Genomic DNA, 12,878 nt, shown 5'->3' with positions numbered 1-12,878 from the left:
ATCATAGGCCTTTTAAATATTGTCAAAGCATTTGTAGCATCACACCTATATATTATTATTGTTGTATATCTATACTGTTTGGTGAACGTTGCCAGGGCAATGTGTACTGGAAGACCCCCATCGAAATTTTCCGCCTAACAACCCAGCCAAAAACTAACTGAAAATTGTTATCATCGTTAAATATTTAATTTAATTGAAAATTGTTGTTGAAATCATGGATGAGTTTGGTTGCTTTGATCCGAAGCTGCCGGCCAGCGATAAGTCCCCAGATTGGCGTACCTCCACATATCGTGGACATCGCCACATTACGGACACTCGCCTGGGCAGCAAGCTGAACGCCCCCCGCGAATGCTCCAACAAGGGCATTTTTGTTAGGGATCCTTTGTTGCATGAGAAGCAGCTGACTGAAATATCAAGCAACTATGTGTGGAAGGTGAGTTGCGGCTTTCGATGAACTGAGTTCTGGTATTCACACCTATTCTCCACGCAGTATCCCGATCCGAATGTCCTGCGGAATCCTTCGCTTAATATGAAAACGCAATACATGAAGCGTTTCGAGGAGGGCAATTTACGTTTTATTAAGCGCAAGACAAAGCCACTTATTAGCGTCTCCCAGGAGGCCTTTACCTTCGTTGACCTCCCATTCGAGGCAGACCAGATACCAATTCGCATGCCCACTCCGGTGGAGACCACCAAAGTACTTATTGATCGTTCCAAAATTGGCTATACCAAATATTTGGATCCGTCGGCGACTACATATAATCTCTCCTACGTCCATTACACGCCACAAGATATCAAGGCCAGCATTGCCGCCCCAGACACTATCACCTTTTGGAATTGGGCAGAGCGTGGCGGGGAGACCACCACGCATGTCACTCGCGTGGCGGATGAGGTTATGTGCGATGAGACGAATGCACTCGCCTGTCCAAAGCGTCGCCTGGAGTACCCAAGTCAGCTGAAATGTGTTCCACACACCGGCCTGATCACCGAGGTTCGTGCCAACTATTTGAACCCCAGGCTGAGCAAGGAATATATCGACTATGATACAACGGATGTGCAGCCCGTGCTCGTCTCCGAGCCCTTTGCTCCGTTTGCCAAGTCGAGCGAGTATGGCATCTACGGCTCCGGCGATCCGGTTCGCAAATACGTTTAAGATTGCATTTACGTTTAAGTTGATAACCGCCAAATATATATTTTAATTTAATATTCACAACTAACATTCACAAAGTTATTATACCGTAAACGCATGGGGCAGCAAGTGATAGACTGACGTGACCAGAACCTCCGCATCGTCCTCGAACACTGGCACTGGGGCACTCGACTCTGGCGCCTGCGCTATATAAATGGGTACATCTAGCTTCGCAAACTCGTTCATAAACTGACGACAGACACCGCAAGGAGTTGTGAACCCGGCCGGATGATAGGCCACCACGGCGCCGGCACTGAAGGCCCTACAACCCTCGCTGATGCCCTTCAACATAGCCGTTCGTTCTGCACAGCAACCTGGTGTGAGCGCCGCATTCTCCACATTGCAGCCAGTGAAGACCTTTCCGCCCTTCGAGCGAAATGCGGCGCCCACCTTGAAATTGCTATACGGAGCATAGGCGAAGCACCGTGCGTTCAGTGCATCCTCCAATAGCTCACGGCCACAGTTATCTGTGAAGAAAGTGGACGGATTAAAGAGGTGATGCCGAGAGTAAGGAGTATTGCATGAGATGGAGTTAAAATAGAAAGCAGAGGGAGGGAAACTGATAGCCAAAGCTGTCTACTCCTGCTGGCACACTTGCTCACCCAGTTGACTGAAGCATATGGTATATTCGCAAAGTTTGATTGGATGTGGCAGCATAACGGATTCGCTCACTGGGAATCCCGTCCGACATGGCTGCCGTCGATCCACTTCACGCTGCAGCTCCCTCAGCTGATCCATATAGAGCTTCAGCTTCCTGCATGTCTTTTGCTTGGCTAATTCCTTCTGCAGCGCATCGAGACGTTTCATGCACTTTTTCAGTTCTTTACGTTTCTGCGACATTAGTATATTACTTCTGTTTTCTTCTTATAAACTATATATTTTTATATTAATTTGTAGAGTCCTCCTAGCATTAGGCCAAAAACATAAATATTTCTATACCAAATTATTGAATTGACAGCATTCATGTTACAAAGGCCTACTATCTTCTATATGGACTCAAATTATGATATATGTATGCCTGTATTTTTAGATAATTCTCTCTAATATCTTAAACTTAAATTTCAACAAATTGTGTTATTACCACCAAAGTTTTTTCATCGATATTTAATGAACAATTCATTCTGATAATGACAATGAATTCTCTTTATATTACCTAACTTGTTTATCATTATTGATTGATTAGAAGGTTCCAAAGATTCGCTTTATTCGGTCCCAAGTGCATCATTTTTATTTTCTATTAAATTTTTTTTATTTATTATGAATAATTTAAATAACTGACATATGTAGAAGCTAGGCCCAAAACTTTTTGAAGGAGTCAAAGTGCGAGTACAAGTACTTTCAATAATTTTGCATGCAGACACAAATGTGATCATAGATGTAGAATAGGCATGAGGGTGAAAGCATAGGGGAACAGCAACAGTAAGTGAGACAAAGTAACGCAAGTGCATACATATTATGCATGCATGTATGTGTGTTTGAGCGCGCGACTTTGAAGGGGATAAGCTATGACGATTAGGCGTATTCTAGTTTAAGCTGTCTCGAAAAGTAAATGAATTTTTTTATTTCATTTACACTCTCAAATAAAATTTTCTCACTTTTTTTTTTTTTAATAAATTCATCTTATATCTGAAACTATTTTAAAGTTTGTCAGCTCGAATTTCAGTTCAATTGCTTTAAATTCTTCGATTCTTCATGAACGAAACTCTCGCTCCACTTAAATTTCAACAAATGAATTTTGTTATTTCCACCAAACTTCTTTCTTTGTTATTTAATAAATAATTCTTTTTTTATAGCCTAACTTGGTTGTTATTGATTGATTAGAAAGTTTCCAAGATGTTCATCGTCCTATTGCACTTCTCTATCAAACCGATTAGATTCTCAGAAGCTGATAAGATCGCTTTTTATTTTATTAATCAAAGCATTAGAGTACAGGGGATGTATATACGTGATGCAATTTCTAAAAAATCGTCGCATGAACATTTTGATTTATATTTATTGGCTTAAATACATTTTTGAAAAAGCTATTTCCCTCAATTAGGTATTTCAACTTGGAACTACTTCATTGAGTTGAATATGAAATTCATAAAGAATTAAATTTCTTCAAAAATAAATAAATTTTCATATATATTAAAAAAAAAAAAAAAAAATAACAATAAATATTAATTTAAAATTAGTATATTTGCATATATTTAAAATATACAAACTATTAAATACGAAAATAAATTGAACAACAAATGTATGAATTAATTTATTTTACAAAACATAAAACATAGCAAATCAAGGAAAAACTAAATATAACTGACAATAAAAAAGTATGTAGATTAAAATGTGTTAACTTAAATTCTAATGTAAATTCCATTTATTTACTTATTATAAAAAAATAATAAAGTAAATAAAAAAAAAAAAAAATATATATATATATATGTATATGATCGCTGAAAATTTGAATCGCTAAACTAAAATAAAAACTTAATTTTCCATCAAATAAAATAAGCTTTTATTGCATTTAATAAAAAATATTGAACAACATAATTGGTACTATCTTGCAATTTTTCTAGTTCTATTTGTAGGTGTGGAAACTGTGAGGCAATAGGTTGAAGATCGATGTACAAAGGATTAGATCGTCATTGTGGAAAGGCTCCTCCAGTTGCTCCTGCGGCGACTGTGCGTCATTGGCCTGGCCTATATAGATGGGCATATCAGTGTTGCCCGCAAATTCTCTGATAAATTGACGACACACGCCACAGGGCGAGACAAACTCATTTGGCTTATAGGCGACCACCGCACCGGATGAGAACTGGCGATAACCCTCGCTGATGGCCTTGGCAATGGCCGTCCGCTCGGCGCACGATGTCGGCGTAAATGCAGCATTCTCCACATTGCAGCCGGTAAACACTTGCTGGCTGTCTTCTGTGGCACGAAACGCGGCGCCCACTTTGAAATCACTATACGGCGCATAGGCGCGCTGGCGCACCTGGTGGGCGGCACGTAAGAGCTCCTGAGCGGTTGCATCTGCGTAAAGAGGGCGATACGTCATAAGCTATCAATACGTCACAGTCTATGCATACGTCAACAGCTGCAAATAGATCACCACTTACCCAACTTGCCGTAGGGTAAGATGGTCTCCTTAACCTCGGGCTGTGCCAAGCTATTCAATAGATGCGACATAATTTATATAGAAATGAGTTTTGATTCGTTGGCGTTGGCGGGGGCGACGGTTGTTGTTATTTATAAATTATTTCAGTTGTTTAGCTAACAAAATATGGTTTCTGCGTGCGGGTCCGTGTGTTGCTTACGAACGTCCAACGGCAAATGGACAGTATTTCTCGTCCGCTTGTTTTGAGCTAGTCAAAAAATATACATATGTACATATGTAAGCATTTAGCCGAAGTGCAAACCGTTAGCAGCTGCTAGCCGTTGATAACGACCTGTTCGGAGAGCGCGCATAGACCATAACAAATACGTACTGACATAGAGAGAAAACAACAAAACTGGTGTGTGTGTGTGTGTGTGGGTGAGTGCCTATAAGTTTGTATGTGTGAATGCGAGTGTATTGTAATGGTACATAAGACATCAGAAGAGGGTTGCTTCACAGTTGCAACTCGCTTCAAATACGGGTATTCACACAAAGTAATTCATAGGGCATAAACATCTAGGAGTAACGCTATTCACATAAAATATTGCACATGGTATAAAATCGTTGAAGGTATGCGCTTCACTTGCTACTGGAAAAGCTGAAGCCGTTTGGCAGCAGCTGCAGCACGCTGGTGCAGAGTACACGGAGCGGTAGGTTGGTGGGCTTCGCTGCGTACAGGGCTATATCCCGGCCGTTGCTGGCGAACTCGGCTAGAAACTGTCGACAGACCCCACAGGGCGTTGTAAAGCCATTGTCCTGCTGTGCCACAACCGCGCAAGCCACAAACTGACGTTTGCCCTCGCTGAAAGGAGCGTATTCTTATTGGGACATCACTAGCTGGTTATATAAACATCACCCTTACCTTAGGGCTTTCACCGCCGCCGTTCTTTCCGCACATATGCTGGCGGCATAGGCGCCATTTTCGATATTGCAGCCAGTGTAAATGGAGCCGTCGCTCGTTCGTATGGCAGCGCCAACTGCAAAATTACTGTATGGGCAATAGGCGTGATTGCGTGCCTCTGCAGCAGCACGAATCAGCTCCTGTATGGAGGCATCTGTAACAGAAAAGTATTACATTTTTAACTATACATCTATGTATTTAACAATTCATTTAGCAAGTCTCTTTGGCACCTAGGCTGTCATGCTCCCGCACATTGGCTGCATCCGTGGCTCCGTTTATGAACACCTGCGTCATTGTTCTATTTTTTCCAAATGGTCTAATTGCAGCGACAAATATGTATGTATGTATGTTGTGTTCTGCTTTGGGTACTATTTGAAACCTTTATAATGTATTGAAATCGAACGCCTGTCGCAGCTTAATTTGTTTTCTAGATCATTTCTACGCCTTAATACCTATCAAGTTTCTATCAGTTGTCTGTTTTAACGACCTTGCGACATCTGACCTCAATTCTGATGAGTAGTTTAGGTTCGTTATAGGCAACTTGACCTGTAGCACAGTCAGCTGTTTCAGAGTTACTTAAAGCCATATCGATAAGTTTTTGATAACACGTTAGCATTGTAAACAAACATATTTGTATGTGTATGTGCATAAACTCGTGAGTGTACGTGAGTTTTCCAACATTATCAGCCCTTTATTACAATCGGAAAATTGGTATTGATATCAACGCAATCATTTAATGAGCCGTACTGGTTGATTGCTTTTTCTCGTACATTCTTTTAATATGTCGCAGTCCAGCGAGACGCAGCCACAGGAAGACATTGAACGAACAATGGGTGGTGCCGATGAGCCTCTGCCGCAGCGATTGCCGCCCATCGATCGGAAATCAGATCGTTATCCATATTGCATTGTTTGGACCCCGATACCAGTGCTTACCTGGATATTACCATTCATCGGACACATGGGAATTTGTATGAGCAATGGAGTTATTCGGGACTTCGCTGGGCCGTATCTAGTCACCGAGGATAATATGGCATTCGGCCGACCCACACGCTATATGCGCTTGCATCCGAAAAATGTCGAAGGCGGCTCCTTTGCCTGGGATGAGGGCGTAACCAAGGCCTCGGTGCTCTATGGCACACGCATGCATAATCTCTTTTGTGATAATTGCCACTCGCATGTGGCCACAGCGCTGTGCAATATGCGCTACTTGAATCGCACCAGCTGGAATATGATAATTTTATGCTTTTGGATGTTCATTTGCGGACAATATGTGAACTTCTGCGGCTTTATTAAGACTTGGTTGCCGTTTCTTATATTAATACTTATTATAGTTTCACTTGTTGTGTACTTTTAAGATCTACAACTAATCCAGGCTCTCTACAGCTACATATGTACGTTTAAGATCCATGTTTATTAGTGTGTAGTTTATTGAAATGTACAAAGCTGCTAAGTACTAAAAATTATTTGTGGTTTTTGTTAATTTGCTCTCATTTCTCGAGAGCACGAGTAACATCATCAGCTACTGCTAGTAATTTTTTCCACTGTGAAAGCGTCAGCGAAATGCCTTTCTTGCCCGGCAAGACTTTCCCGTCCTTCTCATAATGTTCGCGTATGTCAACCATTTTACGGCCGCGAAACTCGTTAATGCGCACCTGGCGCATGCCCTCTAGAGTCCATGTGGTGGTTTCACTGCCATCTCCGCTATCATTCTTATTTGATTTAACATCGGCGCCCTCCTTTGACTTTTTGCTCGGCGGTGGATTACGCTGCAAATTTTAGTTTGCGGGTGCACTTGAAATATAAGTGTGTCATTTGATGAAATCATGTATAAACTTACATCGTCCGGACCGCTATCGCTGTCGGACGAGGATTTTCTTTCAGCCTTCTTGATTTTTGGCATTTTTATTTCAATTTGTGACTTCAATTTCTCGCCGATGATAAAAAGAATTTGGCGCAAATAATTTGCGTCAACAGAGTTGCCATTCACAGTGCGCTATAACATTTTGCCATTCACATGTGAACATTCACGCAAAAGGCGACTAGACGCCGAATCTACCGCATTCTATTTCTAACTGAGCGGCGGCATAATTTGTCGAGACGCGCATTTTTCTACGTATTTTGAGTTAGTTAGTATGTCGTTGTAAGAATATTAAGATAAAAGTGTAAAACCATTTGGTAAAAGTTAAATTAAATTAAAAGTTTCTTGGTAAGCGTGCGCGAGTTCTTTTATTTCGATTTTCTGCAAATTTGTGCACATTGTTATTTTTTGGCCGTACTTACATATATACATACATACAAATGTAACTACACATATGCATATGTACATGCGCGCTTCTATATTTTCTATGGTACAGCTTTAGAGTAAAAATCACATACATACACATATAAAATGGGCAAGAAGGCTGATAATCCTGAGAGCAACAACCCATCTTCTGGCGCTGAGGAGGAGGAGGAGGAGGAATACGCAGTGGAAAAAATTTTAGATCGTCGTGTGCGCAAGGGAAAGGTTTGTATAACGTTGCATGGTAAAGAGAATTGTGAAATAATTTGCTCGCTGTAACACATTCATAGGTGGAATACTATCTTAAGTGGAAGGGCTATCCAGAGACTGAAAACACTTGGGAGCCGGAAGGCAACCTGGATTGCCAGGATCTTATACAACAATATGAGCTGAGTCGCAAAGATGAGGTAAGTAGTGTGTGAAAATTAATTGGTGCTGTTTTCGCAAGTTGATTATATGATGCGTGTTTGGCAGGCCAATGCAGCATCTACAAATTCGACCAGTTCAAAAAAAGATCGACCAGGCAGCAGTGCCAAGGTCAGGGAGACGGGACGCACCAGTACAACTACCAACAGCAGCAGTACTGGTGGCAGCAGCGCTGCTGGTAGCGCTGGTGGTGCCGGCGGCAAGCGAAAGTCCGAGGAACCAGGTAAGAAGTGTATGTGTTCAGATTATACAATATATGTATATACAAAGGTTACTAATATATGTATAGACTTAAAATGACTAATATTGATAACTATGTTTTAGCTGCACCCGCGAGTAATAAATCAAAGCGCGTCGATTCAGAGGATGGTGGTGATCTAGTACCCGCTGGTGGCACTGGCTTCGATCGTGGCCTGGAAGCTGAAAAAATATTGGGCGCCTCCGATAATAATGGTCGGCTAACATTCCTTATCCAATTCAAGGGCGTCGATCAGGCGGAGATGGTGCCATCGACGGTGGCCAACGTCAAGATACCCCAAATGGTAATTCGTTTTTATGAGGAGCGGCTCTCTTGGTATTCGGACAATGAAGATTAAGTCTCACACCAGGATTTTATTATTCACGAATATATTTTCTCAGCATAATATACTTAACAATTATGTATTTTTATCATCAAATTCCAACAAATAAACATGAACTACAAAATTTTGAGTAAACGGAAAATCGATGAAGAATCTATTCTTTGTGGTAGAATCGAGGATTTACAGGATTGCAGAAACTGGGCACTCTAGGAATTGAGCAGCTTGTTGGCCACGCTGCACTCGGAGTTCTCCAGGACATTGCCACAGCACGACCAATGTCGGCGTCCTGGATGCCCTGCATGGCCATGGCCGCAGCCGCTGTAGCCGGGCATGCGTCCTTCGCAGGAGCATTTGACACTCTTGTTGCCCTTGCTGGAACAGAAGGCGCAACAGTGGTAGATTCCAGTGTGTGGACGCACCTGGCGCGAGTGAAAGGTGTAGGGACTGCCCTTGATGGGCCGATCATTGATGGAGACCATCAGGAGTAGGGTGCCCTGCGTGTCGGGCGTGAAGGAGATGCTGTAGGTGCCATCGCGATGGTCGGACACCTCGACGGGCAGGTACTTCACATTCGCATCCTTGTACTTAATCATGCAATTGATCTCCAATCCGCCATGACACAGCGCCACGCCATCTGCGTCGCGCGTGAGCAATTGCAGATCCACCTTCCGGTGCAGACGCAGCTGTGAAAACCCCTCCCATTGCAGGGTGCACAGCGACGGCTCGACCGTTTGCATTGTTATAATGCCGTACAGAGGTATATCGTGCTGTTCCTTAGTGCCCGGCGCACGGATTTTGGATAGAAAGTGCAGCGAATCGGAGATCTGTAAGGGATTATAGGCTATTAGATACAGATAGTTGAAAAACATAACTAGAAATGCTATGAGAAGATCCGGCGGGACTGTACCGAGCACATGTTAAATGTACGGGTAGGTACAGTTGCCCGGCGCGCGGATTTTGTATAGAAAGTGCAGCGAATCGGGGATCTGTAAGGGATTATAGGCTATTAGATACAGATAGTTGAAGAAAATAACTAGAAATGCTATGAGGTAGTCCGACGGGACTGTACCGAGCACATGTTAAATGTACTGGTAGGTACAGTTGCCCGGCGCGCGGATTTTGGATAGAAAGTGCAGCGAATCGGAGATCATTAAGGGATTGCTATTAAATACAGATAGTTGAAGAACATAACTAGCAATGCTATGAGGTAGTCCGACGGGACTACCAGCACATGCTGGATAGGTACACAGCATGTGCTCGGTACAGCTCGGTACAGTTGCTACAAAGCCAAAACGTTTTGCTTTGCTCGCGAGATTTTTGGGTAGCTACGATACCCTCGTCTACTTTAAGAGCTTGCTTAGTTACTAGATCTATCCTATGGAACTATCCTATGGCATACACACCTTGGGATCGACGGGCGGCTTGAACTGTTGACAGTACTCGAAGCGTTTCAATAGAATGCGTGCAAAACTTAGTATCTCAACATCGGCCCCAATTTCCGAGAGTTCCTGGCCAAAGCGTATCGCTTCCATGGCCTGTTGCGTGCGTTTCTCTAGAAGATCAGTATGCGATTAAGTACAGATGTTAAAGGAATTTCAGATTTCATATACTATAACTATCCGTAGCAATTTCCTGTGGTGTTCTTGTAAGACAGCAAGTCCACCATAGGAAACCAATTAGTATACTCTCTACTCAGGATCCTTCCATTGTATTTGCCCCTACTTTAACCCAGTTGGCTTCTCACCCAATTCCAGCTGCTGGTTGATGATGAGCTCCACCTTGGACTCCCTGGCTCGGTTGACCTGCTGCAGCAGCGTGTTGCGATGTGCCTGCAGTGCCTCAAAGTAGCGATTCATGTAGCTCTCCACCTGGGCCTGAATGTCATCGCATCTCGCATTGATGCTGCGCGTTATCTCGCGCAGCCGTTCGATCGAGTGCTCCGCATATTGGCAAAGCGGACGCGTCTGTTCCGTGGCATCACTCAGCTTCTTGGCCATCTGCAGTTGACTCATGGCCTTGGCCACCGTCTCGTGGCGATGGTTGCGATGCTGAAGCACCAAGCAATCCGGACAAGCGAGCTGAAAGAAAACACGTTGATCTTACAAAGTTCCCTCGATTGTCATTGACTACAGGGACTCACCTGCTGGCAGGATATGCAGAAGGACTTCAGCTCGAAGCCATGCAGTCCACACTTGAGCAGCACCTGGCGGCTATCCCCCAATCCAAATTGTTGCTGCTTCTGCTTGCGTGCCCGTCGCAGCTCGAGTATGTTGCGCATGTGATGATTCGAGGTGCTGCGCTGTCGCTCGTGGGCTTCCTTGCATAGCGAGCAGAGATTGAGAGTGCAGCTGATGCAGTGGTATGTGGCCTGTAAAGGGGTAGACGAAAGGGGACAATATATTGGGATTACAATCTGTCCAACTGGTGTACTATGCCGGTTAGGCATATCGATGGAGTAGAGAAGAGCTGTGTGCTAAAGAAAGTCCATCCATACGATGGACGATGGGCTCCTGCCCGCTATTAGACAATGATGCTGTTATGTGCACTACCTGAGGAAAGGTCAGAGGGAGAGGGAGAGAAATAGAGGTAGGGCCAGATAGACTCTCATTTATTTCACTTTCTATCTCTGTTTCTCTTTCTTTCTCTGTCTTCTTTTATCTACCTCTCTTTCTCTGTTTTTCTGTCTCTCTCTGTCTCTCTCTCTCTCTACGAGTCTTCCATTCTTACATTAATTTCCTCACTGCATAGAGAACACCAGACTTTCGAGATGACATCCTCGCCCGCCTGCAGACGCAGTGCCTCAATGCGTCGCACTAGCAGAAAGTTCTGTGGCAGCTGACGCACTCCACCCAGAGCTGGCAGCTCCGTGACGAACTGACAGCTGTGGCAGCGTATGCTACGCACAGCTCCTGGATCGTTGGCGAAGCTGTTGTTCAAGCGCATGCTGGAGGAGCAGGCGGAGGTCGAGCGTTTGCCCTGGAAGAGAAACAATCGTTAACTGAAGTCTGTGGAGAGCATTCTAATCCAATTCTAGCTACCCTCAGTGCCAATCGATCCAAGGACTTCTTGCTGCCCCGCTGCCTCGCTGGCGAGATGGTGGCCAGTTCGTTGGCCGTGTCGGGCGTGGAGGGGAGTAGGCTGTAGCTGGAGTGCTCTTCCCAGAGTGCCTCCTCTCGGAGATTCGCATTGACCAAACACTGTAGGCAGAAGGAATGCAGGCAGTGCAGGGTGCGCGGATCCGTGAAGACATCCATGCAGATGGCACATTTCAGATCCTCGGGATAAATGATATTCACGTAGCTCGTTGCTTGACCTGGCAGATTCAAGCTGGAGGAGGGTGAGATCTGGGGCGTGCCAGCTGGAGAGGGCGTATAGCTGCGCGAGATTTGCGAGGCGGTCTCATAGTAATCACTGGCAGCAGCTGATGGAAGCAGCAGGTTGCTGACCTCCAGATCGGGTGTGGGTGGGGAGACGCGCAGCTCTGGCGAGGATTTGAGGTTAAGCAGGCGCCTGGGCTGGGGCGGAATTATAGAAGAGCGGAGCTTAGAAGGAGGCGGTGGTAAGGGAGGAGGTGGCGGTGGAGGTGGGGGTGGCGCCACAGTTATATCACTTGCGCTGCTGGTGCTTGGCACAGATGCCGCCGACGCCTCACTCAAGACGTTGTCCAGCAGGGATTCAGGTGAAGTGGAACTCGTTAGGCTGCTGGTGCTCGGATCACTGTTGCTATCGGTGACCAGCAGCTCCGTGCGCGAGCGTCGGATGCACTTGCGCGAATCGTAGGCGGGCAGGCGTGGCACTGCCTGGCTAGTAGCAGCTGCGCTCAGCTGAGCAGGTGCTATGCTGAAGCTTAGCAGCTGTGGCGCCGACTTGCGACGCAGTGCGTCCAGCTCCAGCACCATCAGCTGCTGCTCCACCTGCTGCGCCTGTTGCACCTGCTCGGACTGCTTCTCCTGTGCGCCAGCTCCTTGCAGCTTTATTTTGCTCGTACTCAGCTTTAGCTGCATTTTGTCCACTTGAGCAAAAGTGGGAGCTGCTGCTGCTGCTGCTGCTGCTGTGGTATTTGGAGCTGCAGCTGACAGCTGCAATCGCTCATAGTCGAGGAGATTGCTCTTGGAGTGTCGCTTGAATGTGAGTTTGCTGTTGCTCTTGCTCATGACTTCGATTGGCTAGTTGCTTATGCAACTGATGGAATCTGGCAGTAAAAAACCCAATACGAAATAGAGAAAATAACTGTGAGTGAATTCAATTGACAGCTGCGCGTTCCATTACCAACTGCCTATGGCTTGACTCGAAGCTGCACGGCCAAAGCGTCGTATGCTTAATCTAATTACTCATTCGACTGTTGGTCAAATGGAAATGGAAAT

The 12,878-nt window shown here is 44.8% G+C and overlaps 8 protein-coding genes across 12 annotated transcripts; 3 read left to right on the top strand and 5 right to left on the bottom strand.

Moving 5' to 3' along the window:
• Positions 1 to 18: 18 nt before the first annotated feature.
• On the top strand, positions 19 to 1,217 carry LOC108610156 (uncharacterized). The gene is made up of 2 exons (XM_018002071.2): positions 19 to 433; positions 491 to 1,217. Exons 1-2 carry the CDS (start codon positions 215 to 217, stop codon positions 1,151 to 1,153), a joined length of 882 nt encoding a protein of 293 aa, XP_017857560.1. The 5' UTR covers positions 19 to 214; the 3' UTR covers positions 1,154 to 1,217.
• LOC108610164 (uncharacterized) lies at positions 1,167 to 2,029 on the bottom strand. The gene is made up of 2 exons (XM_018002080.2): positions 1,792 to 2,029; positions 1,167 to 1,656 (listed from the first exon to the last, which is right to left on the bottom strand). The coding sequence occupies exons 1-2, from the start codon at positions 2,027 to 2,029 to the stop codon at positions 1,232 to 1,234; spliced, it is 663 nt and encodes a 220-aa protein (XP_017857569.1). The 3' UTR covers positions 1,167 to 1,231.
• Positions 2,030 to 3,662: 1,633 nt separating this feature from the next.
• On the bottom strand, positions 3,663 to 4,542 carry LOC108610166 (uncharacterized). Its single transcript, XM_018002083.2, has 2 exons — positions 4,288 to 4,542; positions 3,663 to 4,201 (listed from the first exon to the last, which is right to left on the bottom strand). The coding sequence occupies exons 1-2, from the start codon at positions 4,355 to 4,357 to the stop codon at positions 3,750 to 3,752; spliced, it is 522 nt and encodes a 173-aa protein (XP_017857572.1). The 5' UTR covers positions 4,358 to 4,542; the 3' UTR covers positions 3,663 to 3,749.
• Positions 4,543 to 4,690: 148 nt separating this feature from the next.
• On the bottom strand, positions 4,691 to 5,734 carry LOC108610167 (uncharacterized). The gene is made up of 3 exons (XM_018002084.2): positions 5,457 to 5,734; positions 5,188 to 5,380; positions 4,691 to 5,127 (listed from the first exon to the last, which is right to left on the bottom strand). The coding sequence occupies exons 1-3, from the start codon at positions 5,518 to 5,520 to the stop codon at positions 4,905 to 4,907; spliced, it is 480 nt and encodes a 159-aa protein (XP_017857573.1). The 5' UTR covers positions 5,521 to 5,734; the 3' UTR covers positions 4,691 to 4,904.
• A 17-nt stretch (positions 5,735 to 5,751) lies between these two features.
• On the top strand, positions 5,752 to 6,686 carry LOC108610165 (transmembrane protein 222). Of its 3 annotated transcripts, none has more exons than XM_089463753.1 (2): positions 5,752 to 5,887; positions 6,017 to 6,686. In XM_089463753.1, the coding sequence occupies exon 2, from the start codon at positions 6,056 to 6,058 to the stop codon at positions 6,578 to 6,580; it is 525 nt and encodes a 174-aa protein (XP_089319879.1). In that variant the 5' UTR covers positions 5,752 to 5,887; positions 6,017 to 6,055; the 3' UTR covers positions 6,581 to 6,686. The 3 variants fall into 3 exon arrangements, with proteins under 3 accessions (XP_089319879.1, XP_089319878.1, XP_017857570.1); XM_089463752.1 differs by having other exon boundaries at positions 5,788 to 5,937; XM_018002081.2 differs by having other exon boundaries at positions 5,830 to 6,686.
• Positions 6,619 to 7,199, bottom strand: Ssb-c31a (single stranded-binding protein c31A). Its single transcript, XM_018002086.2, has 2 exons — positions 7,064 to 7,199; positions 6,619 to 6,992 (listed from the first exon to the last, which is right to left on the bottom strand). The coding sequence occupies exons 1-2, from the start codon at positions 7,124 to 7,126 to the stop codon at positions 6,714 to 6,716; spliced, it is 342 nt and encodes a 113-aa protein (XP_017857575.1). The 5' UTR covers positions 7,127 to 7,199; the 3' UTR covers positions 6,619 to 6,713.
• A 74-nt stretch (positions 7,200 to 7,273) lies between these two features.
• On the top strand, positions 7,274 to 8,656 carry Su(var)205 (Suppressor of variegation 205). Of its 3 annotated transcripts, none has more exons than XM_018002077.2 (5): positions 7,274 to 7,432; positions 7,581 to 7,732; positions 7,798 to 7,914; positions 7,982 to 8,165; positions 8,258 to 8,656. In XM_018002077.2, the coding sequence occupies exons 2-5, from the start codon at positions 7,616 to 7,618 to the stop codon at positions 8,527 to 8,529; spliced, it is 690 nt and encodes a 229-aa protein (XP_017857566.1). In that variant the 5' UTR covers positions 7,274 to 7,432; positions 7,581 to 7,615; the 3' UTR covers positions 8,530 to 8,656. The 3 variants fall into 3 exon arrangements, with proteins under 3 accessions (XP_017857566.1, XP_017857567.1, XP_089319876.1); XM_018002078.2 differs by having other exon boundaries at positions 7,275 to 7,432; positions 7,982 to 8,156; XM_089463750.1 differs by having other exon boundaries at positions 7,289 to 7,526.
• LOC108610145 (E3 ubiquitin-protein ligase TRIM45) lies at positions 7,580 to 12,668 on the bottom strand. Its single transcript, XM_018002057.2, has 6 exons — positions 11,553 to 12,668; positions 11,242 to 11,490; positions 10,655 to 10,882; positions 10,259 to 10,592; positions 9,918 to 10,066; positions 7,580 to 9,338 (listed from the first exon to the last, which is right to left on the bottom strand). The coding sequence occupies exons 1-6, from the start codon at positions 12,666 to 12,668 to the stop codon at positions 8,721 to 8,723; spliced, it is 2,694 nt and encodes an 897-aa protein (XP_017857546.1). The 3' UTR covers positions 7,580 to 8,720.
• Positions 12,669 to 12,878: the final 210 nt, after the last annotated feature.

The sequence above is a fragment of the Drosophila arizonae genome, chromosome 3 (assembly GCF_054131065.1).
Source record: "Drosophila arizonae isolate 15081-1271.41 chromosome 3, UAZ_ARI_1.0, whole genome shotgun sequence".
Lineage (NCBI taxonomy): Eukaryota > Metazoa > Arthropoda > Insecta > Diptera > Drosophilidae > Drosophila > Drosophila arizonae.
This window is presented reverse-complemented; position numbering and strand designations above follow the sequence as displayed.